This window comes from Delphinapterus leucas, chromosome 8 (genome assembly GCF_059928025.1).
Source record: "Delphinapterus leucas isolate spDelLeu-1000000601 "Yukka" chromosome 8, BTC_Dleu_Yukka2, whole genome shotgun sequence".
NCBI lineage: Eukaryota > Metazoa > Chordata > Mammalia > Artiodactyla > Monodontidae > Delphinapterus > Delphinapterus leucas.
The window spans coordinates 13,880,281-13,907,452 of record NC_143136.1 but is presented as its reverse complement, the minus strand read 5'-3'; the positions used below and the strand labels follow the sequence as shown (position 1 = coordinate 13,907,452).

Sequence of the window (27,172 nt, the reverse complement as noted above, 5' to 3'; positions counted from 1 at the left end):
GAATATCAGGACTCAATACAACAAAATGTTTTTCTCACTCAAGACTCCATGTCCAACAACGTTGGGGGAGTGGTGTGAGTGTGTGTCTGCTCCTGTGGCCACTTGGGGACTCAGGCTGATGGAGTCTCCGTCTCCTGTCCTTCAACGATGTCTGCATCAGGCGAAGGGCTGGGGCAGAACCACTTACTGGCTTTTAAATATCTGCCTGAAAGTGACACATGTCACTTGGGCTCACATTTCAATGGCTAAAATATGGTCAAGTCTAACTTCAGAAGAGGCAGAAAAGTGCAATACCACCACAAATGTATAAAATATACAGATGGAATGTTTGTGAAAAGTCCTAATAATTATCACAACCTTCAAATTCTGATTCATTAAATCTTCTCCAAATCAGTCAAGTTATCTCCTGGGATTTGAAATCCCTGGCCTGTCTAGTTGCCCTTAGGAGGAACTGTCCAGATGAGGTTCAAGTCCTTTTCCTGACTTCTTGCTAAGGCATCATAGGTGGTGAGTAGTATGGTCTGAAAGGATACATGGACCCCAATGTTCTGCAGCACTGTTTACAACAGCCAAGACAGGGAAGCAACCTAAATGTCCATTGACAAAAGAATGGATAAAGAAGATGTGGTACATATATACAATGGAATATTACTCAGCCGTTAAAAAGAATGAAATAATGCCATTCGCAGCAACATGGATGAACCTAGAGATCATCATACTGAGTGAAGTAAGTCAGAGAAATATCGTATGATAGTGCTTATAGTGGAATCTAAAAAACATGATACAAATGAACTTATTTATAAAACAGAAATAGGCTTAGAGAACGAACTATGGTTACCTGCGGGGAGAAGGCTGGGGAGGAGGGATAGTTAGGGAGTTTGGGCTTGACATGTACACACTGCTATATTTAAAATGGATAACCAACAAAGACCTACTGTATACCACAGGGAACTCTGTTTAATATTCTCTAATAACCTAATTGGGAAAAGAATTTGAAAAAGAATAAAACAAAAACAAAAACCCCCAAAACGAAACAAACAGAAAACGTTGTGAGTAGGATTGCATTCAGCAGAGGCCCAGTCCCATGATCCACTTTTAGTAGCAACTTGCCCACTCTTCAAGAGGAAACCAAATGCAAAGTAACTGTATTTTTTATTTCTATTAACAACAAAAGGCTTCCATAATTTCACATCTCATTGCTTTTAAGAGCACATATATTACAAATAAAGAAACTCCACAAACTTTAAAGATTAGTATTAACATTTTTGTACACATACACAAATATTTTAATATAATGGTATCTGAAATGTTATTCATATAATTTTAGCACTGTCATAAGTATTAACTAAAAAGTTTTTAAAATTTGGTAAAAACCATATATTTTACAATCTTCTATTTACATCTGAAATATGCTCAAATGTTAAAAAACATTCACTTTGACCTTTAAAATATGTGTACGAGGACTGGGTATTGAACATAATGTAACCGATAGCAAACTTACAGTCGGCTTTTGAGCTACACATTCATTGGAATTTCATAGCAAATATTCAGCTTGGCTTGATCGACGCTGCTCAAAGAAAAAGGATGTAAGAAATGTGCAAATCTGGAGGCTGGCAAAATTCTCAAGCTAGCGAGGTAAAAACAAAAAATATGAACACCATAAAAACTTCAAATAAATTAAATGTATCTTTCTCTTCCCCGAGATTAGCTGCAAATTCAGAGTTCTCTTGGAGGCGTGTCTGACGTTGCAGACTCTCCCTCAAACTTCTGCACTGGGTGAGACAGAGAGGGAGCCGCCTTGTTAATTACTCGAGTGCAAGTTTGCTCCACTCCTCGCTTTGATGGGCCGTCCTGGTACGTAATCTTGGGACAGGACAAAACATATGTGACAAAACAAGATGACAGAGAAGTCTGTGTTAATATCTCCAAACACAAAACTAAACCCAGAACAGTGATTTTTTACAATTCCCTACAGGAAATCTGCAAATGTTGAAAAATGCACTTATCAAAGCAGATCTGAAGAATTTTTTCCCAGCCCATGTCTCAGCCATGTTGACCAGATTTAAAGTAGCTTTCCAATATTCTTCAACTATCATATATATATATATATATATATATATTTTTTTTTTTTTTTTTTTTTTTTTTTGCGGTACGGGGGCCTCTCACTGTTGTGGCCTCTCCCGTTGCGGAGCACAGGCTCCGCAACCTCAGTGGCCATGGCTCACGGGCCCAGCCGCTCCGCGGCACATGGGATCGTCCCGGACCGGGGCATGAACCCGCGTCCCTTGCATCAGCAGGCGGACTCTCAACCACTGCGCCACCAGGGAAGCCCCAGATATATATTTGTAAATGTCTGAATGAACCCTATGAATGTGTTTGAGTAATTCTGGAATTTTATTTTATTTGCAAAGTTTGTAAACTGTATGGGCAAAATCTGCCCCCAAAGGGAAACAGCTGAAGCCTCATTTAAATGTTTGCATTAATGGAACTATAATACAAGGAAAAAATATACCTTGACCTGATTTTACTTTTGAAAATAATGTTAATACGCCTAAATCATACTTTCCTGTCAGATCTGTTCAAATAACGATATGTGAACACAATGACAATCACAGAAACCCCAGGCACCTCTAAAATCTCTGTGCAGAAGAGACTTAATTAATATTTAAAATTCTTGGTTATGACAATTTTCCCACTAACTTCCTGCATTACCATGCTTTAGCTCTACTACTCTTATGGGATGGAATGGTTGCTCTGTCCCCACCAAGCACCTGGCATCCATGTATCCTATACTACCAATAAGTTCTCCTTTTGATCAATGTCTCAAGTTCTGCTTAAATAAATTGGCCAACAATGTATCAAAAGAAATTCTAAAAGCAACATGCCTTTGGATCTCGCCTGCTTGGCACTTTAACAGAGTAGATGTGTTCCTTTCCCTGTATTTTATATTTGATATCCATTACCAGCGTTGACTTCACTATGCTGTCATCCTTCTAAATGTTGAAACAGACTCCGAATCAGCATCTTACATTTCATCCAATAGTTACATGTATTACTTTGGCCTCCATCAAAGGAGGCTTTTATGGATTTTGGCTGTTTATAAAATAGTGCGGCATCCTGACTGCCTGTAAAGGTAATTACTGCCTGCCTGTCACTTTAGCAGCTGAAGCTGTTCCATCACCACATCTCCATTTTACACACTAGCATCCACTTAATCCGGCTTCATCTCTCTCCTTATACTGAAGGTTCTTTCACTAAGTAGTGGCTTCAGTCTTAGCCTTTTAGCTAAGACTTTTCTGGACACTCTTGGAGTGAACTGCATAATCAATTCTATTTCTGTTTTTCTATTTCTATGTTTGTCTATCCATTCTAACTCTGTTTCTGTGTTTTAAAAGTTTTATGGTAGAATTTCTCTCTTCTACTGTTATTATATATGTACCTGTTTCCAGAATATGTGGATGAGTATCTAGGTATGTAAAGGTATTCATACACTAAAGATGATGGTTCATTCATGCATTACAGGGTTATGCTAAAATTTGACTACCCTTCCCTCTGCTAGAGTTCAAACCCAAACATTATGGTCAAATGCTTTATTAAAAAATTGAGAAAAGAAGCAAACAAATTTTTTTTGTTGTAAATCTGAACTGAGATAAATACCCAGTTTTTAAAAAATACTTTGGACTTTAAGGACCCCTATCCTTTGCTAGCTATTTCTGACATTACAACCAACTCAAAACACTTATCAATGGTTGTCATGAAAATAGCTTATTTTGCTGTAGATGACTTAGAGTTTTGCTACGGTTAATTTAAATTTATGATTGATAATCATCAATTAAGTAGTTAATTTAGAATATCCTCTACAGAGTTAGAAGTTAATATTTTGTCCTCATTTTAATCTAAGGTGGAAATGTGGAATGGCCACATAATAGAGTAAATCGTTTTTAAGGAAAACTTTTTTTTTTTTTTTTTTTTTTTGTGGTACGCGGGCCTCTCACTATTGTGGCCTCTCCCATTGCGGAGCACAGGCTCCGGACGTGCAGGCTCAGCGGCCATGGCTCACAGGCCCAGCCGCTCCGCGGCATGTGGGATCTTCCCGGACTGGGGCACGAACCCGTGTCCCCTGCATCGGCAGGCGGACTCTCAACCACTGTGCCACCAGGGAAGCCCGGAAAACTTTTTTTTTAGGATATCGTGAATGTTGTAGTCATTGTGCCATACATAAAAACCTATGTGACAAATCCCCATAGAAGCTCAGGACCAGGAGAAAGTTTGTCTTTCCTGCCAACAGATCTATTTCTTTTACTAAATAACAGGACCTGTATAATGCATAAGTTTCTTTTCTTTGCATCAGTTTCTACAAAGCACAGAGTCAAATTTTGCTTCTCTTAGCAAAGGTTTGCTGGAAAATAAATTATTTTTCTCTGCTCTTAATCACCTGGTCCTTGTCTTTGTAATGTTGTTTTAGCACTTGGGGGTATAATGAATCTTTGTTTTGGATACAAATGAGCTCAAATGTATTTCAGAAGTTGACAGAATATACATTTTCCTTTTAAAAGCTAAGTTGTTAACTTTAGCTTTTTCATTTTAGTAGGCTTTTTAATTTTCATACTGATCTACCTTGAAATAAAAATAAAGTTGTTCTAATTAAGTAAACATCTAGAGAACACTAGTCACTATGGAGGCGTCTGGGAAAAATGAAGAGGTAGACCAGAAGGCCACAAAGGACAGATTAGACATAAGGAAAGAAAAACATACCGCTTTTGCTTACAGTACTGAGGGAAATACTAGACACAGAGGAACAGAAGCTGTATAAACATGGACCACGACAGAGCTGCCAGGAAAAAAAGAGAAAAGCATTTTTGCCCAAAGTTTCAAGGTCAGATGCAATTTACAGTTGGAAACAAGCATTTCTTTGCCACCTATTCCCCCTTTCAGATCCACTGTTTATTCTTTTTGTTTCATTCTCCGATTTATGATTTCCCATGCTGTTAAGGCGTTGTTCCTGAGTATTTAATTCCCATTACCCCTGAAAAATTCCAAACCAATACTTCCACTAGCAATCCTATCCAGGGAGATTGTTTTCTTTGCAACGTAGGTCAATTAACCATTTCTTTCTCTAACTGCTATGGAGAATTTAAAATGCGGGTAGAAGGAGATGGAAAAGAAGAAAAATAAACATATGGGAAATGCAATTAGAATAAAAGATGCATATGACACATTTCATGTTTTGTTATAGTGCTAGGCCATTTAAGGAAAGGAAAGGGAACTAATATTTAGTGAATGGCTACTGTGCATGAAGCACTATTGGGAGGTTAACTCAAGTTCTCCCCCTCAATTGTTCTGGAAAGAACACATCTAACTCCTTGAGGGGACCATGGGTGATGAGATGTCCAGGTAGAGTGTGAGGGTTGACGGATGCTGGGAAGCGGGCCAAAAAAAGCAGAACTTGGCTTTCGGTCTCTTGATTCTCAGTATCCCCAAAAGTACTGTGATTATTGAATGTCCACATTTTGTGCACAGTCTTACAGAACATACTGAACACATGTCAGAAATCATGGATGACTTGCTTGTGGGGTGGGGGGTTGGCTTTTATCCCACTTCTGCATATTTTCCAGAGGTAGCCTTGACCATTAAAAGCCCAGGACCCTAGTCCTGGTGTTCTTCCTGAGTATGATGCAGAGACCCCTAGTGGCAGAACTGTGGAACTCCACATCCCAGCCTGGGGATTGTGAGGTCCTGAATCAGGGGTGTTGGGAGTGGCAGCAAACTCTAGCTGGAATGCCACCACTGTTCTTGGTGTGTAACAGGCATCAACTGTTCTAGAAAACCAACACACATTGTTTGGATAATCATCTCTGAAAACTATGGACAGCAACTGGGTTCTCATCTCATCTTCTTTTCCTACAGATTTTTCTCCAACCTGATCCCCCTCCTTTGAGACAGGGGATGTTGTGCATGGGGGAGAGAACAGCTCAGCAACATGGTGTTCAGGAAAGTACAGGGATTTCAGCAGCAGGAAAACAAAGAGACTCTTTCCGGTCCTTCTGGCATTGGGGATAAAATGGGCACTTTCTATGAATGGACCGCTCGGGCTGCCCCAGGGGAAGCCTCACCTGCTCACTCATGATTGCTGAGAGTTCGCTGAGCATGTCCTTATAATGGGATCTCAGTTCCTCTTGGTACTCCAGCTGGTCCTCCTTGATGAGGCGCTCATTCACATCCAGGGCCTGCCCACACACATCTGCAAACTGCCTTTAGTGACAGCAATAAGCAAATTAACAGCCAGAGAAAGTGGCAACTCAAAGTCAGGCTGCTGATACACTCAGCCACCGAGAAGAGGGTCGGTCAGGTGGCTTCCTGGGGCATTCATTCATGACTCCCTGTCTGAAGGGATTCAAGGAAGAACAGCCCAACAAAGAAAATCTTACCTGAAGATTGCCTTCAAAAGCTTTACTTGGTTGTCAGGGTATTTCTTTGCATTGGTTTCTTCAAGAAAAGCCCGTGCATAGGCCATTGGCCCGGCGTTAACCTATTGGGGAGGAGAGAATTGGCTGAGGATGGTCCCACCTCCTCCATGGAGCCTTCTCCAAGGCTGGAAGGAGTAGCACCCATGGTGTGGCCCCTCAATTCTCTCACATTGCCTTGTAGTCTACTCATTTGTTATCGGTCTTATCTGCCGTCTCTCAGCTGGTCAATGAGCTACTAAAAGGAGGCATCTGAATTCCACACTTCATTGTCATCCTTCCTCAACTTCAGTCATGTGTGCACCATGTCACATTTTGCCACATCCTCATTCTGTTAGCACTGTTATTTTCTTAATAACCTTGAAAACTAGACTCACCTTGATTTACTTAAATAAACTTAACATCCGTGAAATCAAATGTTTGCTGTGCTAGTTTTTTCCCTACGAACATTCAAGCAAACACATAGCTATTAATAAGAGACATTCCACAGTGGTCGCGATCTAGGCATCGCCCTGGGAATCACCGCTTTATTGCATCTCCCTCGAAAGTCTGGCTGAGATTGTGGTCCAAAAGGGACTTTTTAGATTTGCTGAATGAAGGCACAGTGCCAAGTCCTATTCACGCTCACAGGCATGCGTAGGCTCGCATTAGTGAAGGCGTCTGTGTTCTTCAGGGCTTAACAGTCTTTGCATGTGACTGTGGGGCTTGGAAGGAACAGGGTAAAAGAAGAAGGAAGCCAGTGCTGTATCTGAGGCATCTTCAGATGGCTTTGCCTACCAGGTATTGCCAGTGTGGTAGAGTGGGTGCAGAATGCTTTCCTCTGTTTCTCCAGATGCAACTCCACCTTTCTCTGCTCAGCTGTGTGCTGAGGGAAGCTGTCCCGTTTGGAGTATAGCAATGGTTCTTTTACTTTCTGGCTTTTAAACATGTATTATTATTATTTTGAGTCAGCCATGGGATACAGACAAGAGGTGGGTGGGGAAGAGGAGAGCCAGATTAGTATCAGGATCAACAGTACTGAGTTTTCCTTTTGCCTCAGGCTCCCGCATAGCTCTGTGTGGCACTGTTACTGACTTGCCTTTATTTAAAGTTTTAATACTTTGTTCAATATGGATTTTTGAAGTTATTTTTGATTTTTAAAAATATTGCATTAAAATATAATTTTATCTTGGTTACTGAGTGTTTTGATGCTCCCTTAATTTTGTGCCCAAGGAAAATGCCTCACTCGCCTCACCCTAGTCTCAGTCCTGTCAGGGCTTATTTAGGTCCAGGGCTTCTTCCTTGCAATCCCCCAGCACAGACCATGTCTATCTGTCTGTCTGTCTGTCATCAGCTGGCTCTCCCTGCTCTCTCCCTGCTTCCACTAACTCTTCTCTCCCCTGAGTCTTCAGGTCTGGGGAGGGTGACAGCCCCTCAGTCTTACGCCCCCGTGCCTGCCCTCTTTGGTTTTCCTAAATACAGCTTGTACTTTTTTTTTTTTTTTGCGGTACGTGGGCCTCTCCCGCTGCGGAGCACAGGCTCCAGACGGGCAGGCTCAGTGGCCATGGCTCACGGGCCCAGCCGCTCTGCGGCATGTGGGATCCTCCCGGACCAGGGCACGAACCCGTGTTCCCTGCATCGGCAGGCGGACTCTCAACCACTGCGCCACCAGGGAAGCCCCTTCTTGTACATTTTTCAAAGAGTCATTTGTTACGTTTTCTTCAGTCACCTACTGTGAAGAGGCCCTCTGCTTCCTCTCAAGACCCTAACAGTCAGATAAATACTGATGCACATTTTATGAACTAATAAACATTTTAAAAAGTTTTGTTTTTGAACAGTTTTATAAGGCTCTTCATGACAGAGACTTACAAGAGAGCCATGCTTACTCATTTACTAATTATTTGTTAGAATTTAGAATATAGAACACAGTTTATGCAGAGCAGATGGGAAAGGACGGTTGAAGAGGAAGAAATTTTATTTCAGCTAAACCTAAGAAAGGCTTATCTCTAGTTGTTTGGCACCATCAATGGGCATTCACAAGGAAACAAAATTTTAAAGACTCAGATAAAGGTGCTGAATGGTACCATGTCTCTTATACCCTTTGTGAAAAAATTTCAAGGGGCATTTTTTTTTTTTTTTTTTTTTTTTTTTTTTGCCGTACGCGGGCCTCTCACCACCGCGGCCTCTCCCGCCGCGGAGCACAGGCTCCGGACGCACAGGGTCAGCGGCCACGACTCACGGGCCCAGCCGCTCCGCGGCATGCGGGATCCTCCCGGACCGGGGCACGAACCCGCATCCCCTGCATCGGCAGGCGGACTCCCAACCACTGCGCCACCAGGGAAGCCCCAAGGGGCATTTTGTACCAGGTTCCACTGGCCATGAGTATCTCAGCTCCGGGCGATGCTTACCTTCACGCTGACGCTTCCTTGGAGTTTGAGCTGCAGTCTGATCATGTCCACTTCTTCCATCGTGCAAAGCTGATTAAGCTCGGAAACTTTCTTGGACATCTCGTCAATCGCCACTTCAATGGGATTCAGTTCTGTGCTCGATTGGCTGATGACCTGGATCCTCTTCTTCACGTAGGGGAACAAGTGACTCGCTGCACAAAAGCAATACAAGAGCATTTCAAGGTCGAGGGTTAGTGAAGAGTCAAGGGTTCTCTTGAAAGGACGATCCTGTGTCTTTTCTTTGCACACAGACCATTCCATCCTGCATGTTTTCTGTGTATGTGAGTTATTTCTTTTCCTATGTTCCATGCTCTCATATACCTCTTAGGAGCCCAGCTACTTTCCCCTGGCACGTTCTCCCACGCTTCACTAGCCAACATGTCCTCATTGCCGAGGCTGGACTAGACCTATAGAGTCTCTAAACACTGAAAAGATGATAGCTTCCACCACAACTTGTAATTCAAATAAAAACTACACTAAATCATAATCAAGAATGCTTCAATAGATACTGAATAGCATATACTATAATAGCTTTGTTCCAGTTTTTTTAATTACGCAAGTTCTGGAAAAGTTTACTGAAGGGGAATGTTTTCCCATAGTTTGGCTGTGGCTGCTACCCACGTATCTACTGTAGAATCTAGGGCTGCTCACCTTTGAAGGTGGCTTGGGTCTCCATTCAGATGCCCACGCTCATTTTTCCTCTCAGCCTGCCCTAAGTCCCCCTCTGCTGGGTTCCCATTTCATTTCTCATGCTGCGCTCACCTGAAATTCTTGCTTTACTTAGCTCTTTCTCCTCCCAGATGGTGAGCGCCTTGAAGGCAAGAATTGTGTTTTATTTATTTGAATTGTCAGAACAATGCCCGACACCTACAGGCACTTATCCAATGTTTGTGGAATGAAGGGAAGACCACTCATAGGATAGATCTAGATAGTACTGGAAGGGATGTTGGAGGAAAACCCTCTGCATTCATTTCACAGATGAGGAACCTGAATTCCACAGTGGTTGGGAATCTTGCCCCAAAGCACACAATTCCTAGAGTGGCTAACTCTGCAGTAACTGGGGGCTAGTTTCAGGGAGAGAGGAGAGGAAAGCTCAGAGTGCCTTTCCCAAGACACCAGGACCTTCACCACTGTACGGTCTAAAGGGAAGAGGTGGGTAAAGTGACCCTGTGATAGTTTCTGTTTTGGTTGACTTGTCAAGGGTCTCTGTCTTGAAAGAAAATAAAGAAATGTTCCTGGCAAACATTTCCAAGTCAGCACACTTTGGGTACTTGTCTGCAAGATCGAAGTGTCTTGATTTCCGCGAATCCGGCCTAAGCGAGGGCCCTGCGTGGGAGCACGTGCTCGGGGGCCAGCACCTACTTGTCAGGACCGTCCTCCGCTTGCACTGTTCTTCCACGCCACCGTGCTTCTTGCCTGACGGCGTGAAGGGCGTCTCAAAGACAAAGCGGTTGATGTTGTGGTGCATTTCGAAGTCTGTCTTCCGGTCCTCTATTTCCTTTTCCTCAAAGAACGGCGTGACATAGGTCACCTGGATGTAGGCGTATTTGGGGTCCAAATCCTTGGGGTTTACCTGTTTCAACACATTATGGGCAGAGAAAGAGCGGTGAGCCGTGAAGTGCTCCTGAAAGAAAGGTGGGGAACCCTGTATCCCCCCAGCTGGGCATCCTGAGCTGCTCCTCTCAGAGAAGAAAGGCCCATCACATCATGTGAGAGCTGGGTGAACGGAAAGCCCAGAGAGTAGCTGGCTGGACTGTGGTCAAGCAGCCAGATGGCGGCAGAGGCAGCAGGGAGCCAGCTTGCCAAGTAGCTGGGGCTCTTTGAAACATAAGTACTTGGCTATGACGTACTATTTAACCTTTTATTTTCTTTCTCTTCTGTACTGAATATCTTCACCTTTGTGTTGAATCAAGCTTGTTGAGAGTAGAAATACATCTCTCTGTTCCTCTACGATTCAGTCGTGTACCTAGACTGGGACCATCGGCTGTGGGCTTGTAATGTGAAAGGAGGTTCCTGGTCTGTTGAGCAGATTAACTGATGACCTATCGCACGACTGCAAATATTTTTATTTTCGATTTCTCGAATTCCTTCTCTAATCTGCAATAAGTCATTCTATATAATTTTTAAAACTAACTCTGCTTTGGTGAATAGGCTTGACAAATAGCAAGGAAGACAGGCTTGGGGTCCCCCCCCAAAGCCAGGCAATGGCTCTTGCTTTCCTTCAAGGAGGAAGAGATGAGCCTCAGCCTCTTTGCTAATGATTCCTTGAAGAATTTTCAGGCTTCTTCCAACTTTCTCCATCCGTTCACCCATCCACTGTTTATCCAATTCCAGAGATTGGAGGAGGCTCGTGAATTTATTTGTAATGCTGCAAATAATGGCACTGTAAGATGGGTGTAACTGTAACCATTTCACAGATTAAAAAATGGAGACTCCGAGTGACCACCCAACTTCTCCAAGATGGATTGCCAGCTGGTAAGTGGTAGCATGGTGGAATGAAGACAACAGCTGCTCTGACACCAAAATTGGCACTTCTCTCACTGCTAGGAATTGTTTCTACTTTCCATGTAGGAGGGCGACCATGACCACGGTTCTAGCTCTGTCCCTCTTTATGGGGAAGAGGTTTGTACCTTTCAAGCTAAGAATGATGAACACATTTTAACAATTTCTGTCCAGATCCAGCAAATCTAATCTCATGCCCAGACCCCTCCAAATACTAGCATTGCAAAAGAGGGAAAGGAAAAAAAAGACCTTTTTTGGGCCTAATAGAGGTCAATACAGTTGGGTGCAAACCAGCTTTTCTAGTTCCACCTCCGCCACACTCTTCTATACAATCTATGTTTCAAAGACCTGCCGTTCTCTAAACACACCTCTCCCTTGAATTCCTCCTGTCACTGCATGTGCTGGCTTTTAGAACGCTTCCAGAAAACACCTTCTCACCCTACAATCCCCAGCTCAAACATCACGCTCTCTGTGAAGCATCGCCCAACCAAGAATGAGCTGTTCAGGGAGCCCCCAGCCCCATGCTTTCCCTGTGTGACTTGGAGGAAAGCTCCTCCAGGAAGACCTTCACGACTAAAAAATACTTTTTTGCTCTTTCCTCCCAGTCCACCATTAGGCCCAATTACTTTAACCCTTTGGTTGCTACTCAAATGCGAACAACCTATGGGAGTGATTTAGGGTTTAGTAAGTTGTTTCTAAAATTACCTAAAAGTTATTCAAATAAACATGTACAAGGTTTTTGACACTCCCCTCCCCAATCACCAATCCATCGACCAGTAAACAACCGAAATGCTCAAAATAGTTTAGGTAGTTTACTTTGCATAGTCAGGCAGAAATTTAAAACATTAATGAATGTAGTTAAGAGAGAGAAAAAAAATGTAGTTAGCTCTTTGCAGTTGCATGAATCTTGATGTTCCCCTACCTTATTGGAGTCCTGGATTATCTTCACATTGTCCGCTCCGAATTTATCTGCATAGAGCTTGAGCAGTCTTTGGGAAATCTCGGAGAGACCTGTCAGCTTAGGCTCTTTATAAATATACTCTTTACCTTCTTCTTCTTCAAAAAATCCCTATGAAAGACATACAGTGAACCGCCAAGTTTATTAGAGAACTCCAACTGCAAATAAGGAGCAAAACAAAAAACATTTACTTAAATATTATAGCCAGTATTTTGGTTGTCATCCAAGCCATAGATTAGCACCCTATAAAATTCAAGTTCAGAGAAAAATCGAGTGAAGGATCATGTTACAATCAGTCATTAGTGTAAATACTGCCTAGTCAGGCCAAAGAGCCTCATGAAGCAAATTACACGTATTTTTCTCTATTAGAAGAAATCATTGGTAATACCTGCTTGCATATATTTTAGGGGAAGAATGCCCTCATGTGGTAGCCTGGTGTAGAACACAAAGTCTGGAGTACTTTTTGGTATTTTTCAACGGTATTTTTCAAAGAGCAGTATCATTTTTAAGAAAGTCTTGGAAACCAGGATAGGAAATATTAATGCTATAGGGCAGATAAAGGTATCTAAATGGGTTGATATGCCTCCCACATCATCTTAGATGAAAAGCCATAACAGAAATTACATGTGCTATGCTCGCAAGTACTGTTATTTTTAATATTTCATCAGGGGTCTGATGCAACTTGGCTATGTGCAATTTTGTCCTTCAATTTACTTTACTAATAGATCCCTTACGTTCTTGAAAAGCTAGACCTTATGAGTGAAAGTAGTAAAGTAACCATGTTATCATTTTTATGTCATAGGAGCAAGTAGGTTTTAACCTCTTGTTAATTTATTTACCTGGTTTGAAACAGGGGGAAGGGAAGATTCCATTGCGGATAATTGAGGCAATCTTTATAATTCCTTCTCACTGAAGAGACACAGAGGCATTTTTCCTTTGGAATAAATGTGACCTCAGAATATTGGAGTAAGTCTGCAGTTTAAGAACCCAAGTGTCTCTGGTATCTTCTGACTGCAGAGTTTACCTTAAGGAAATGACTTCTGAGAGCTGAGTAAAGATACTGAAGGTCATAAAAAAATCTTACCTATATATTTTTTAAAATCATTTTTGGCTATTTAAAAACTACTCATTATGTGTAAAAAAACATGGGTAAAATGTTCCAATGCTGTTTTTTTTTTCATGGCTAATGTGAGGCAATCTAAGAATAATGATTACAGCTCACATCTGTATGGTTCTTTATACTTGTAAAGCACTTTCGTCCATGTAAGTCTGCCCGTCATGAACAGTATACTTTGTATCATAATTGGACTATAACTGAAGGCAAGGAATAAGGCACATTCACCAGCACAGTTCTTGTTCAGCAGGTAATTGCTTGTTTCCTTGTGTTTCCCTAATTGACTTTGGGCTTTTTTAAGGCAGGAAAGTGTCTTGTTCAGCACTGCATGTCCAGTATTTAACATAGTGCCTGGTCTCTAGAGAGACATCACTGTACATTAGTTGAATGAATAAACAGATGAATAAGATAGCTCTCAGAGGGCTACATCTTAAAAGGATATATTTGTACCAAATATAACTGGAAAAGATTCCATTGCTTTTAATACAGATGTTTTTATTGAACAAATTTCTTTGAGAAATGTTCAAGACCAACACAGTTGATTATGAGTACCTTGACTCCAGACTGCTAAAACAGTGATGTGTGATGCTAAAAGCATGAAAAGTCTCTCCTTATCATTCTTCTAGACTTCGTAGGGGTAGTGAGGTCTGGCCCTATCCCCACATGACTTCCAGCCTGCTAGGTTTTTTCTGTTGCTGTCTTTATGGAGTTTTGTCTGATTCAAGGTCAGAGGTTAGTGGCTCAAATTGACAGATTGACACAAAAGAGAACTAAGACTTCTGAGGCCATCAACCAGAATCCCCACAGGGCAATAGCTGAAGCAACATTTACAACTTCCATTTCAACGGGAAAAATGTCTCCAAGTTCCAGGAAAAGATTTTCTCATCGTGGTGTGAAAACTAGCACAAAGGTACTTTCACTGTGAAAATTTTCCCCTAACAAATTTCTGAATCCAGAGCTAGCAGAAAAGGAGTGGCGAGAGCAGTATTTTACTGTCGTTACTATGACCCTTGTGGCCTTGGTCATGACCTGTGACTCCTTTCATCCTTACTCCTTGGCCTGGAGGATGGGAAATAGTAGACTTAGACTTAGGAGGCCCTAAGGACAGTGTCCGGGACACAGAAGGCCATTGGTGAGTGTTAGCTATAATGAGGAGAATGGTAGTGATGACAATGATAAAGGAAAAAACTGTCAGCAAAGCAACCTGAGTTCTGGCTAACATGCAGGGAAACAGCTAAACTGAGTTTTGAGTGCTTAAAAATACATACCTTTGGGTTCTCTTACTTGGGCACTACACCCTTCCTTATTGTAAAAGGACTATTGATGATTACTTTGATATTTTGGGAAGTGATGGATCAGAAAGAATCGTGATTAGAATTAATCAATTTATTTACAGAACATGGAGCTATAAACCTATTGAGACTATTTTATAAAATGAATAGAAAGGAGCGGGTGTAGCAGAATGTAGCACTTAATCCCTTACAGGGACTGTGTAAGAGCTTTTGGAGCCAGAGAAATGGAGTCTCTGAAAATGGCTGGGATGCGAGCTTATCTTTTACCCAGGGAAATCAAAGCAAAGCCCAGTGAGGCACACGACACTATCTTAAGGAAGTTTAATGCTCTGTCCGTGAAATAATTGAGTTGTAAATAGGGACACAAGGTGATGAAAACCTAGGGGCAGTTTCTCTTCTGCTTTTGCCCCAAGGTGATGAGAAGACTGCATTTCAAGGCAACAGGAAATATGACTTCCGCATTTTCCATAGTCCGATTTTTTTAAATGTCATTTTACCAGGCAACAAACGGCCTGATCTAACATGGTTACGAAACAGCATGTATCCTAGTTAAACAAGGACTTTGAGTCAGCAGGTAACATGCGTGGATTATGAAACGTTTAAGCAACAGATGACGATAAAAATGTACTTCAATAAACCGAAAACGAAAATTATTGACTCCTTCTTAGATGTTTTTGCAGGTACTTCAGAATCTTGAAATAGCTCTGGATAATTATTGGGATGTCAAATATAAGTGCCCCTGCTATTATATTCCACCGATGCAAGGTTCACAAAGGAATGCCTCCAAAGAGGAATCTAGTGTATAAAAGATGGGTCAGAAAATCACAATAAGCTAAATGTTAGGAAAAGAAAAACTTCACAGATGCAGAGAAATGGTTTCATACAAACATGAACCCAAATATGAACCCAATTAGTAGTGTTTGTGTATATATATATATATATATATATATATATATATATAAATATATATAATCAGTGACTTTCATATAGGAGGGGAGCCAGGAGGGTGTATCACACCCCAACATGGAGATGATGGCTGTACACAATACACAGGCACCTTTCCTCCTACCCCCAATCCCTTTTCTATCAAGAGTCTGAGGTGCATCTATACCCATGTAAGCATGATTGAGAATCATGGAATTTACATCCTTTGATGAACAGAATAAAATTCCCCCAGGCTTTTCACTCAATTCATTCCAGGGCCATCTGATGTTTTAAGTTACTCATTGAGCATTCACTTGCTTGCTTTCATGCTAAATACCAGAGCCTAAGGATTTCATTGATTACAGTTGATGTTTGATCACTACTGGCGGTTCATTACTCTGGAAATGAATACTTCAGGGACACTTGAAGGGGTGTTTTATATAGGCTGCTCTGTGTAAAATTTCCATAGTCAATGATGCCAGGTGTTGCATTAGAAAATCCATGCTATGCAAGACTTGCGTTTTTATTAAAGTTCTCGCCACAAAAGAACAGTTTTCAACTTGTTTTCCAGGGTCTGGCTCATTGCAGACATAATATTAACTACTCTAGCCAGTACTATAAAGTGAAAGTACTAGCCCACGGGGGACGCTAAAATATTTACACAAAGGCCTTTGTGGAGGCAAAGAGCCGACTGCATGTTATATTCCCACAATCTTCGGAATATGATGGTGAGACATCAATTTGGATTAATAGGTGAATTTTACAAGGACATAAGGTACCATCATAAAAAAATCATTTCTGACCATGGAGATTATGCTAATGAAATAGTCAAGATTTTCTCAGAAACCTTCATTCTGCACACATTTGGGGGGATGTGCAAATCTATCTGCTATTTCTTTATCATCAAATATAAAGTGATGTGCGCCGTCTGCTCCCATTGAATACAGCAGTTCACCCTCTCCGTTTGGTGTCTTGGGACAGGTAGTTGAATATCATTTGAACAATGATGACAGGCTCTAAATGACTGTTTATCAGAATGACCTCCATTAGTTCTCCTTGTTCAAAGGCAGCTGGGGTTTGAGTTTACAGAGTACCATGCTTAGGCAGGTCCTCAGGTCTGCAGATTTAACAAGGCACTTTGCCTTTTAAGGTCAGGTTGGACTTTTAAATAAAAGACAATTGAGAATACTGGCAGCATTAAAAACAAAAAGTCAGGTGCACAGTCAGCACACTTTATTGAGGAATCTGCAAAAAGAACAAAGTTAGGACATTTGAAAGTAGCTCTCCCCCATCCTTCCCCATTGCCCACCACCTCCCCCATTCTATTTAATAGAGGGGTTTCCAAGTATTCTTTTAGTAGGTGAGTTAAGGACACGTGACCCCAAATTTACAAATGAAGGTAGAAAATACTGATATAGTATGGATGGGGGAAAGGGATTTTAAAGAATTACAAAAAAGTATGTATTGGTCAGAGAAGCAGAGCTGACTGTGGACAATGTGTGGATATTGAAGGAATTTGCTTTTCCAGCTTACTCAGCAATAATTACATTGAACCACATGAAGTTGCCATCTTTGTAAGTAACAAAAAAGGTTGATTATGGGCAATTTCATATGGTTCAAAATAACACAGAGAAAATTCTGTGTCACAGAGCTCTAGGTCTTGGCATGTTATTGCCCCTCAGCTCATCCTCTAAAATTCTTACACGGCTTCTTTTTGCATCTCAGGAGACTTAACCTGATTCACAGGGTAAAGGTTTAATTCACTGTTCATCATTTATGTTGGGAATTAATACCATCATTTTCGAGAATGCTCAGAGCTCACCACCAAACAGAGAGAGCCCTGTTTCTCCACGATACTCATTTGGAAAAGGGCAGGGTCCTTTCAGGACCCTGGGAAGGTGCCCACCCATGGCCACCATTATGACTTTTGAGATTTTGCCCACCATGCTCTTCTTAATCAACTGCAACTCTGGTGGCCTGAACTGAGCAGGCAAATTCCAATACTGAGCCTGCTATCCATATATTTCAAATATGTGGTGCCCATATTTATCTGTGTGTGTGTGTGTGTGTGTGTGTGTGTGTGTGTGTGTGTAGGTTTTCAGACTACACCGACCTTTGTGCAGAAAGATATTATATATGAAAAATAAAGGATACATTTTTGTAATTCAGATAAATGGAATAAACACAATTTAGTCCCAGAAATGCAGGATGACTCCAAAATGAATGGAAACAGGATTATCTCACCTATCTCAAACGTTCATTTGCACAAAAAAGTTAAGGTTCAGTAAAACCATAGGGAGGGAAGTGTGAGGCTTATTAGAGCATGCAAGTGGAGAGAGAGAGAACTTACCACAGCCTGGAACAATCAAGACCAAAAGAAGAAAAGAGTAAACGTCTGCATTAAAATCTCATTGGAAAGGAGCATGATCGTTTCGTTTCCACCTGTTTAGCAACCAGTATCTTAGATGTTGGTTGGAGAAACCATCAGGTAGGCAATCTGCTTTTCATGACCAGACTCTTAATGGCAATTCATCACTTTTTCATTAGAAAGATCACCTGAAGCGTTGTAAACTCAAATCTAGGTTTGCTGAACGTACGTCCTGTGAGCTACATCCATGCTGCTCAGTTAGCTCGTGGCCATTCCCAGGAAACCCTTGCCTTTCCCTTACAATCCCTCAGCTCCCACATTCCCTTCCTGATGAGGTGTTCTGCCATTATTCTTGCTAATGTTTCACTGACGTCGAGTTATTTATTTTCTGTTTATCGCTGACTTGCAAGATACCATTTCCTTTTCTCTCTCCTCCTCTCCTGCAGATTCTCACATTTCTATCTCCCTAATATACACTATCACTTCAGATAGGTCAGATTCTTTTCCAGGGAACCCCCAAATGAGTAAATTTAGCTTCGTTTTGTAGACTGTCTCCACAGTCCTGATGCTCCTGTGCAGTGGGGGAAATCTGGGTTGGATTCATTTGTTTATGGTAAGTGGCTGCCCAGTGACATTTTCCTTTCCAGGGAGAGAGCAGCTGTCTTTATTAATTCAGACATTAGTTTTTAAGCTGTCTTTGGTGATTAGAGGACAATATATATTTTCTAAAAGACTTCAATATATATTTTCCAAAAGACTTCAGTGGGAAGTGATCTAGAATGACCATGCTGGATTTGACACGTTTGTTTGCAGCCTTAAAAGATTCTGAGGAGAACAAGAAGCCATGTGAAACTGTGCCTTACGTGAGGGGAGAAAAAAAAGGAAATGAGAGGGCTGAGAGTCATTACCACTGTGAAAATAAAAGAATGGAATGATTCTCTGTGAAAATAATAGTCTGAAATATGGCTGCTGAAATATACTAGTGTTATAAGCCTGCCTGGATGGTGACTGGGTTTATCCCACTTAAAGCACTACTCAGAGACATTCCGAATTAATATCTAAGTTCGCTTTGCTTTTAAGACAATGCTATGGCTTGCTAATATTTTCAGTCTTGTTCATTGTTTATGCAGTAAGCTGAGAAAGATCACTTTGAAATTATATTGACCTGTAATATAAGAAACAAAACAACCAGATTATGCTCTGCTTAGAAGCAGTGATGGTTTGAAAGTAGGAGAAAAGAAAATGCATGATTCTAAAGTCAAAAGTTCATGCCTTTGATATGGTAGAGCCCCTAGGAATTCTTTATTTCCTGGAATATTATGGATTTCATTGCCCAAAATATATTCATTTAAATCTCATTTTCAAATATGATGCAAACCTCTAATTAGACATTTTGGGGGGAACTGGAGGAGGAGGGTGTTGAAGAAGTGCCCTCTTTCTCCAAGAAGTTCGAAATCACTGTTTTACCTCAATCTGTATTAAGACCCGTGGAGGTCTCCGCTCATTTTTTTCTTAATTTAGTATGTTCCTTTGGCCAAACATATAGACCCTCACACTCAGAGAAACACTCAAATATACCTAGACACATCCCCACCTCCACCTCCACCCCCTCAATCTGTTGGCATATGTAGTTAGATGTCTTGTAAAGAATGAAGAACATCAATCAACCACTTAACAGAACTTAGAGGCCATGCTGCTTGTAGGAAACTTACCTGCCCATAAAATGCCACACGATAGTAGCGACCGAAGAGCCGCTTCTCTGAATTCACCACCTCTGCAACTTTCAGATACGACCGATGAATGTCATAGTAGAGATCTGATAATTTCTGAAACCAGAAGTGAAGGGTTTCGTGAAGAGGATGCTGACATCAAAAATAGGGAGTTTCTACTTTTGGAAATTGTAAATAATTCTCCAATGTAATGAAGGATATTGGAACTAACTCCTGGGTTTAGAACACCTACTTTGAAGTCTCTCTGCTTCTCAAAAACCGCAATGATGGGTTTGTTGACATCAGCGATGAGCTCGTATCTCTCAGACTTCCACAGGAACTCCACACACAGGTACAGCTGCTCCACCAGGATATTCTGCAATTCCGCAAACGGAAATGAGATTTTACACAGTGAAGATTTTGGCTCATCCCTGAAACTTGTTTTCAAAACTGTTGAAGGGTCAATTTTTTTCATAGTGGGATTTCTGCATTCCCTATCTTTGCAATTGGCAGTTACATCCATCCTGGGAGGGATGGTGGTGTCTTCTTGCAGTCTTCTCTTTCCTTATTAGTGCCTCAAACTTGCTAATTTAAATCTATAACAAGTATTCAGATCTGTCTGGTTTTTTTTTCCATTCCTACAGTCACTGGCTTAGATCAAACCCCCGTTTCTTCATTCCCAGATCCCTGGAGTAGCCTTCAAGCTAATGTTTTCCCTCGCCAGTTGGTCCTATTGGTCCTATGTGTTACTCCCCAGTAATCTTTGTTTCTAAAACATAAACCTGACCATGAGCTTGCCACTGCCCTAAACCTTTGGAGGCACTCCAGTGGCTATGAACTGCTGTCCAAACTCTCTAGCATGACATTGAAGGAGCTCGAGAATCAGGCACCAACCTCCTTTTCAGTGCCACCCTCTTTCAGCACCTTGGCATTGACTTTACACTTTGGCTACACCAGACTGTACCACACCATTCTTAGAATACAATTCCCACACTTTTGCCTTTGAAGTTGCTGCTGCTCCTATAAGAACCTTATTTTCTTATTTGACAACTTCAAGTCCCATCAAATGTCAAGACAGTGCAAAAGTCTGCAGAGTTTTTATTTATGCCCCATTCATCTGCATTCCAATCACTTTCATGTAAAGAATTGTTCCCCTTTTAATTGCAGCTATATATGATGCCTAGATTTATAGTTACTGGGTCTTAGACTGGTTACTACCCACCCTGAAGGAAGTTTGTCTTTCACAAGATTCTAAACTCTTTAAGAGCTGGGATTATGCCTTATTATCTTTGTCTCCCCAAATACATTTGCTTTACTTATCTTTGTCTCAATGCCTCCCATATACTAGTAGTTTAATAAATGTTCAACAGAATCAAATTATATACTCTCTAAAGCAAGTGGATAATATTGCTGGAATGTTTTCAGTGTCTTTTAAGAAAAGATTTTAAACGTTATTTGAAATAGTTCATATAAATACATAATTGCATTTACTATTTATTTTCAATGTACATTAAATTAGTGTACAGCCATATGTAAAATTTCATTAAAATCTACCCCAGACTTTTTTCTGTATCCTCTTTTAAGTCTATGTAATATTATGAATAAAAAATTAGCTTATGAAATATTTTATTTACTTGAGGAGGGGAGCTCTATTTTCTTCACCTGAATTACTGCTAAGTCATTCCAGGTAGAGAGCTTCTTTTGAAAAATAACCGTGGTTTGCATACCAGAAGGTTTTCTGCAGAAATTAGTGTGATTTTCTGCTCAAGTCTATTTGTTAATACATTTTCTAATGCATGAAATAAAGTTGTGACCAGCTCAACAAATTTTCAGCGTCCCTTACCACATTTACCAAAGGACTACAGATTCTATATTTTGTAGAAGAGCTGATTGTATATATTTGGCTCTGTCTTAGAGAAGTAAAATTTAGTTTAAATTTTCATTGAAAATTATGCTTTATCAATGGAATCTGATATCTATTAATCTTAGTTTAATTTTAGCCCGCATTTTATTTTGCCTAAGTCATGTTATAGAATAACTTTATTTGATTTCTGAATAAGATTTTCTCCCCCCTATTTAGCTTAATGTTACAATTCAATGCATCTTTTCACTCAATTACTGTACACTCAATCATTTTGGTCTAACCTCATTGTATGGTGTGTCTTGCATTCCTGAATCTTCTTTCATTGCCCCTTCTTCTTTAATATTTGGTGTAATGCTCAGAAAAGCTGGCCAGCCCATAGAGAACATGCCTCGAGAGAACAAAGCAAAATGTATCATTATTTGAGACAAACCCTGCTTGGATGAGATAGCGCCTTTCTTCATGATGTGACATGTGGTGGTTATAAAGCTCACACACTCAATGAGATGGTTAGATTATGACTGTTGATAAATACTCTCTTCTAGGCAACCAATCTTCCCCTTTCTATAATTTTTTTTTTTATCATTTTCAGGTGACCTGTTTTCTATAACGAGCTGGCATGGGATTATGGACAGAGCACAGGCTTGCAGATTGATATAGCTCCAATGTTCTGGTTTAATTAACCTCTTGGAGTCTGCATCCCTCATTTGTTAAACCACAGACATTGATATTTATCTCAAAGGATGTTGAAAGGATTCGGAGTATTAGTATTTGAGAAAACACCTGGTATCATCAGTGCATTGTAAAGACAATACTCAATACTTACTAACCTTCACTCTTTTGCATTATCTAGAAAACTTCTCAACTTTTCTTAGCCTCTTGGCCACCAAGCTTAAAAAAGATCTGGCTCTGCGGATACATATGAAAACAGTTGATAATGGGTAATGTGCTAAACAAGGGATCAGATCAGAACGTCGGGGAGTATCAGAGGTTAAGAGCACAGTCTGGAGTGATAGACCAGCCCTCGAACTTCAGCCCCATCACAAGCTAACAAGGGAGTCTGCGGCAGGTTGCTTAACTTCTTTAGGTTTTCTCACCTGTAAACATGAGGTGATAACAGCACCTAACTCAGACTCCTTATTGGCAACTAATGGAGATATGGCCAGTACAGAGCTTGGTGCAGTGGCTGCCCTGGGGCAAGTGCTTTTTTAAGTTATAATTAATACTTTTATAGATATTTCCATTTTTAATAATCAGATCATTGGCTATGTAACTAACTCATCACCCCCAAACATGCTAGAAATGACGATAATAAAGATTGCAATTGAATCCTTGCATTAAAAATTCTACTTTCCTACTTCTTGTTAATATTTTTCTGTGGTAATTCAACACATTAACTATATGAGCACTGACTGCAGCGGGAGAAGTCGTGACATACTTCTGTGGGATGATAATGAACGTTAGTACAGCTGAGGAAGCCGCGTTTTCTGCGGTCATCTCCATTCACCTATACAGTCATCCCTCAGTAACCGCAAGGGATCGATTCCAGGACCTCCACAGATATCAGATATCAAATTCTACAAATGCTCAAGTTCTTTATATAAAACGGCATAGTACAATTGGTCCTCCATATCTGTGGGTTCTCACTGATGGAGCGGCTGGTTGAATCTGCAGATCTGGAACCCCCGGCTACGGAGGTTCGACTGCATTCTTATCGTGTGCATCGTAGTGAAGGAACAGTTTACTTCTTTGACTTAGAAACATCGTAACCTACAAATACATTGAGGACTTCGAATAGAGGCCAATGAGCTTCAGATATGTGCCAATGAATACAAATACCTGCTAATGCATCATAAATAATCACCTTCCTTAATTCAAAGTTTACAAAACAAATACAGTTGACCCTTAAACAACATGGTTTGAACTACGTGAGTCCACTCACACGCAGGTTTTTTTCAATAAGTATGCATGCAGCACTGCACAGTCTGTGTTTGGTCGAATCCGTGGATGTGGATATGGAGGGCCGACTGTAAAGTTACGTGTGGGTTTTTCAACTGGCAGGGTCACCGCCCCTAACCGCCTCGTTGTCCAAGGCTCAACTGTATATATGTTTCTCAATGCGTATGTCATTCCAATATCACCACTGGTCTAAACGTATTTAGATTTTTTTGAATATTAAAGATTCACACGACATTTTGGGCTATACGTTTCCACAACTTCTCAAACTGACACCTAGCTTTATCTGGTTTCTCCAATTTTGTTTCAGTTAGAATATAAAATAGTTTTTATAAAACTGTATGGGATCTGATTATGAAAAAAATTAGATGGGGAGGAAGGGCATGTTAAATACAACAATGATGGTTTTCATGACTTGCCTATAAAAATAAGGCTAAGTAGGAAGCGTGAAACTGAGCCAGAAGATCCCTGACTTTGATGGTGGACATGAGTCATAAAGCCAGGTCTGGTCCCTTCTCCAGGGCCCTCTAACGAGTGAGCTCACTGTCTCAGAATTCAGTCTGGTCATTTGGTTCAAATATCTTATTTGCAAAATCCACTGAAACTCTTTAGGAAATAAATACATATTTAAAAGAATAAGGGACCAATTACGTTTCCAAAATATTGTAAACGAAGTCCTTTTCCCTTTTGTTTAGGTATTTTAAGCTTAACGTCTAAAGATCTGTTTCTGTTGTTCATACAGTGAGTTTTCCACTGCATTTTGAAAGTTAAGATAGTGATGGGAAATAGACCGCGGTTCATAAGCTCTGGGTTTGAACAAACTTTTGCAAGGTTATATTGACAAATTTTTTTAAGCAAAGAGTAATTCTTTAGTTATTGTTAGAAAATATCAAATGTTAAAGATGGAATATTTTTAATTGAAGGAAAACCATACTGTAAATTATTGTATGTTATAAATTGTGAGAATCAGTGTATGCTTTACAAAAAGAAAATGGAGCCTGTTGATTATAAGTGTAGTCCTGTATATACACTATATTTATATGTCTCTCTTTCTGCACCCCTTATTTTGAATAAACAGTTGTATTATATTTCAACAGCTGAATAGATTTCTCTTGCAATTTTAAACAATTCATCCATTTCAGAATAAAATCCCGAAGACAGACTACTATGCAAATTGGTAGTAAAACATGGCCATAATATTGGATAAGATGCGGTTCTGTTTGCTGAGAACTCTTTAGGTCTCTAAACTTCATAAAAGTTTGGATGGATGGAATTTCTGAATGGTTCTGAAACTTTGGGTTTTTACGGAGTAAGTTATGTAGATCTGAGACAGTTTTTGCTTCTAGGAATACGTTTTAGAGTTTTGCTGGAACAAAACTGAAGCAGTGACTTGGCTTTCTCGGCACCATTCCCTGGGAATAAAGGAGCCCAGTTAGATCACTCACTTCCTCCACTGGGAGTTGTTAGTAATAGGTTGCTATCACGGGGGTGGATATCCTCCGGGAGCAAGGATGGTGTGCAAATCTTTTCCATTTTCCAGTAACCTATGGCAGTGCAAGATGAGGTTAGGACATTGTCACATGTTTATGTTAATTCAAGCTTATGTTAACCAATGAAGCTTTCTCATTTGGAACTAAGAAGCGGACGAGTTAGCCTGGTTGTACATAAAATAAACATGATAATGGCATGGAAGAGAGAGTTAAAACTTAAAAGTACAGCATAAATAGAAATATCTGTGAAAATTAACAATGCTTAATAAAACATCAAGATTGATAAAACCTAAAATTAATAAATAAATTTTAAGTTAGGTTTCAACATGTTGATTTCTGCACTTTCTCCCCTCACAAGGTTGTCTTACCCCTTCTTTTTAGGTATTCCGCGATGAGGGCAGCTATATGAATGTAACACATAGCAGCCTGTAAGAAAAAGGAAAACAGTTTGAGAGGAAGATTTTACCATTTATCTAATACTGTAGATTTTACTATCTATCTTATTAGGATTAATCCAAGGTGAGTCAGTATTCCAAGTCAGAATATGCAGAGAAATCCTTTTCATGGTAGAACCAGAAATAAGAATCAATTAGATTTCCAAAAAGTTCACCATCAAGAATAAAATGTCTATTTGGGAATTTTTTTGGTTTGTTTTTCTTGATGTAGTTCTCAGGTGGGTGAATGAGCTGGCCTGAATCCCATAGAATTATCTTCTTTCCTTAATATCTATGTCTCCCCTCTCTCTCTAAATAGCACCTGGATATAAACTGGAAGTAAAAATAAGCCATCTTCTTTTTTTCTACTGCCAGTAATGTCCCCCTTAGAATTTCTATTGCCTTTAAAATAGTAGCCGCACAAGGTGGCACTTGATAAAACAGTGTGACCTAATGTATCACGTGTGCTTTCCTCAGCCAGATTATTTGAGCGACGTTTTTTTGTTCTGTAAAATCTCCTGCAAAGCCCTCGAACACTGCTGAACACAGAGTAGACCCTGACCTGTTGAAGAGTTCAAATGACTTCAACTTTGCCTTTTGAAGTTTTATGGAGAAACTCCTCCATTTTCAGGGCGGTCCAAGGGAACTGGAGCTGCTCATTTTTGTCCTCACCAAACTGCTACCAAGTGAGGCCTCTGGTCAGATCTACTTCCATCCCAGAGTCCTTCACATGTATTTAGAAGGACTTCAGTTTTCCTACGCAAATTCATCTCTTCCCAAAGAGGGCACAATCCTGGGAATACAGTAAAGCAGAACTTCCCCACTTGGTGTCTGGAAGCCACTTGGGTGCTGTGAATTGCTGCACATAAATCCTCCCAGTGTTTAAACAGACATTAAAAAGTTACCTATTGTGATACACCATATTAACAAATTGATGGAGAAAAACCATATGATCATCTCAATAGATGCAGAGAAAGCTTTCGACAAAATTCAACACCCATTTATGATTAAAACCCTCCAGAAAGTAGGCATAGAGGGAACTTACCTCAACATAATAAAGGCCATATATGACAAACCCACAGCCAACATCGTTCTCAATGGTGAAAAACTGAAACCATTTCCACTAAGATCAGAAACAAGACAAGGTTGCCCACTCTTACTACTATTACTCAACATAGTTTTGGAAGTTTTAGCCACAGCAATCAGAGAAGAAAAAGAAATAAAAGGAATCCAAATCGGAAAAGAAGAAGTAAAGCTTTCACTGTTTGCAGATGACATGATACTATACATAGAGAATCCTAAAGATGCTTCCAGAAAACTACTAGAGCTAATCAATGAATTTGGTAAAGTAGCAGGATACAAAATTAATGCACAGAAATCTCTTGCATTCCTATACACTAATGATGAAAAATCTGAAAGTGAAATTAAGAAAACACTCCCATTAACAACTGCAACCAAAAGAATAAAATATCTAGGAATAAACCTACCTAAGGAGACAAAAGACCTGTATGCAGAAAATTACAAGACACTGATGAAAGAAATTAAAGGTGATATAAATAGATGGAGAGATATACCATGTTCTTGGATTGGAAGAATCAACATTGTGAAAATGAGTATACAAACCCAAAGCAATCTACAGACTCAATGCAATTCCTATCAAACTACCACTGGCAT

General features: G+C 40.2%; 1 protein-coding gene across 10 annotated transcripts in view; it reads right to left on the bottom strand.

Moving 5' to 3' along the window:
* Positions 1-1,133: 1,133 nt before the first annotated feature.
* The window catches only part of DOCK10 (dedicator of cytokinesis 10), a 280,479-nt gene continuing 254,440 nt past the window's right edge, over positions 1,134-27,172 (bottom strand). For 8 of the 10 annotated variants that reach the window (XM_022567817.3, XM_022567818.3, XM_022567814.2 and 5 more), the window contains exons 46-56: positions 25,433-25,490; positions 25,020-25,118; positions 21,903-22,009; positions 20,011-20,133; positions 19,761-19,874; positions 12,315-12,461; positions 10,253-10,463; positions 8,852-9,042; positions 6,429-6,529; positions 6,114-6,252; positions 1,134-1,863 (exon numbers count right to left, since the gene is read on the bottom strand). In XM_022567817.3, the coding sequence (XP_022423525.2) occupies positions 1,717-1,863; positions 6,114-6,252; positions 6,429-6,529; positions 8,852-9,042; positions 10,253-10,463; positions 12,315-12,461; positions 19,761-19,874; positions 20,011-20,133; positions 21,903-22,009; positions 25,020-25,118; positions 25,433-25,490 (1,437 nt within the window). In that variant the 3' untranslated portion in view covers positions 1,134-1,716. Of the gene's footprint in view, positions 1,864-4,755; positions 4,832-6,113; positions 6,253-6,428; positions 6,530-8,851; positions 9,043-10,252; positions 10,464-12,314; positions 12,462-19,760; positions 19,875-20,010; positions 20,134-21,902; positions 22,010-25,019; positions 25,119-25,432; positions 25,491-27,172 lie in introns of all 10 variants that reach the window. The other 2 variants (XM_022567812.3, XM_022567815.2) reach the window with 1 other exon arrangement.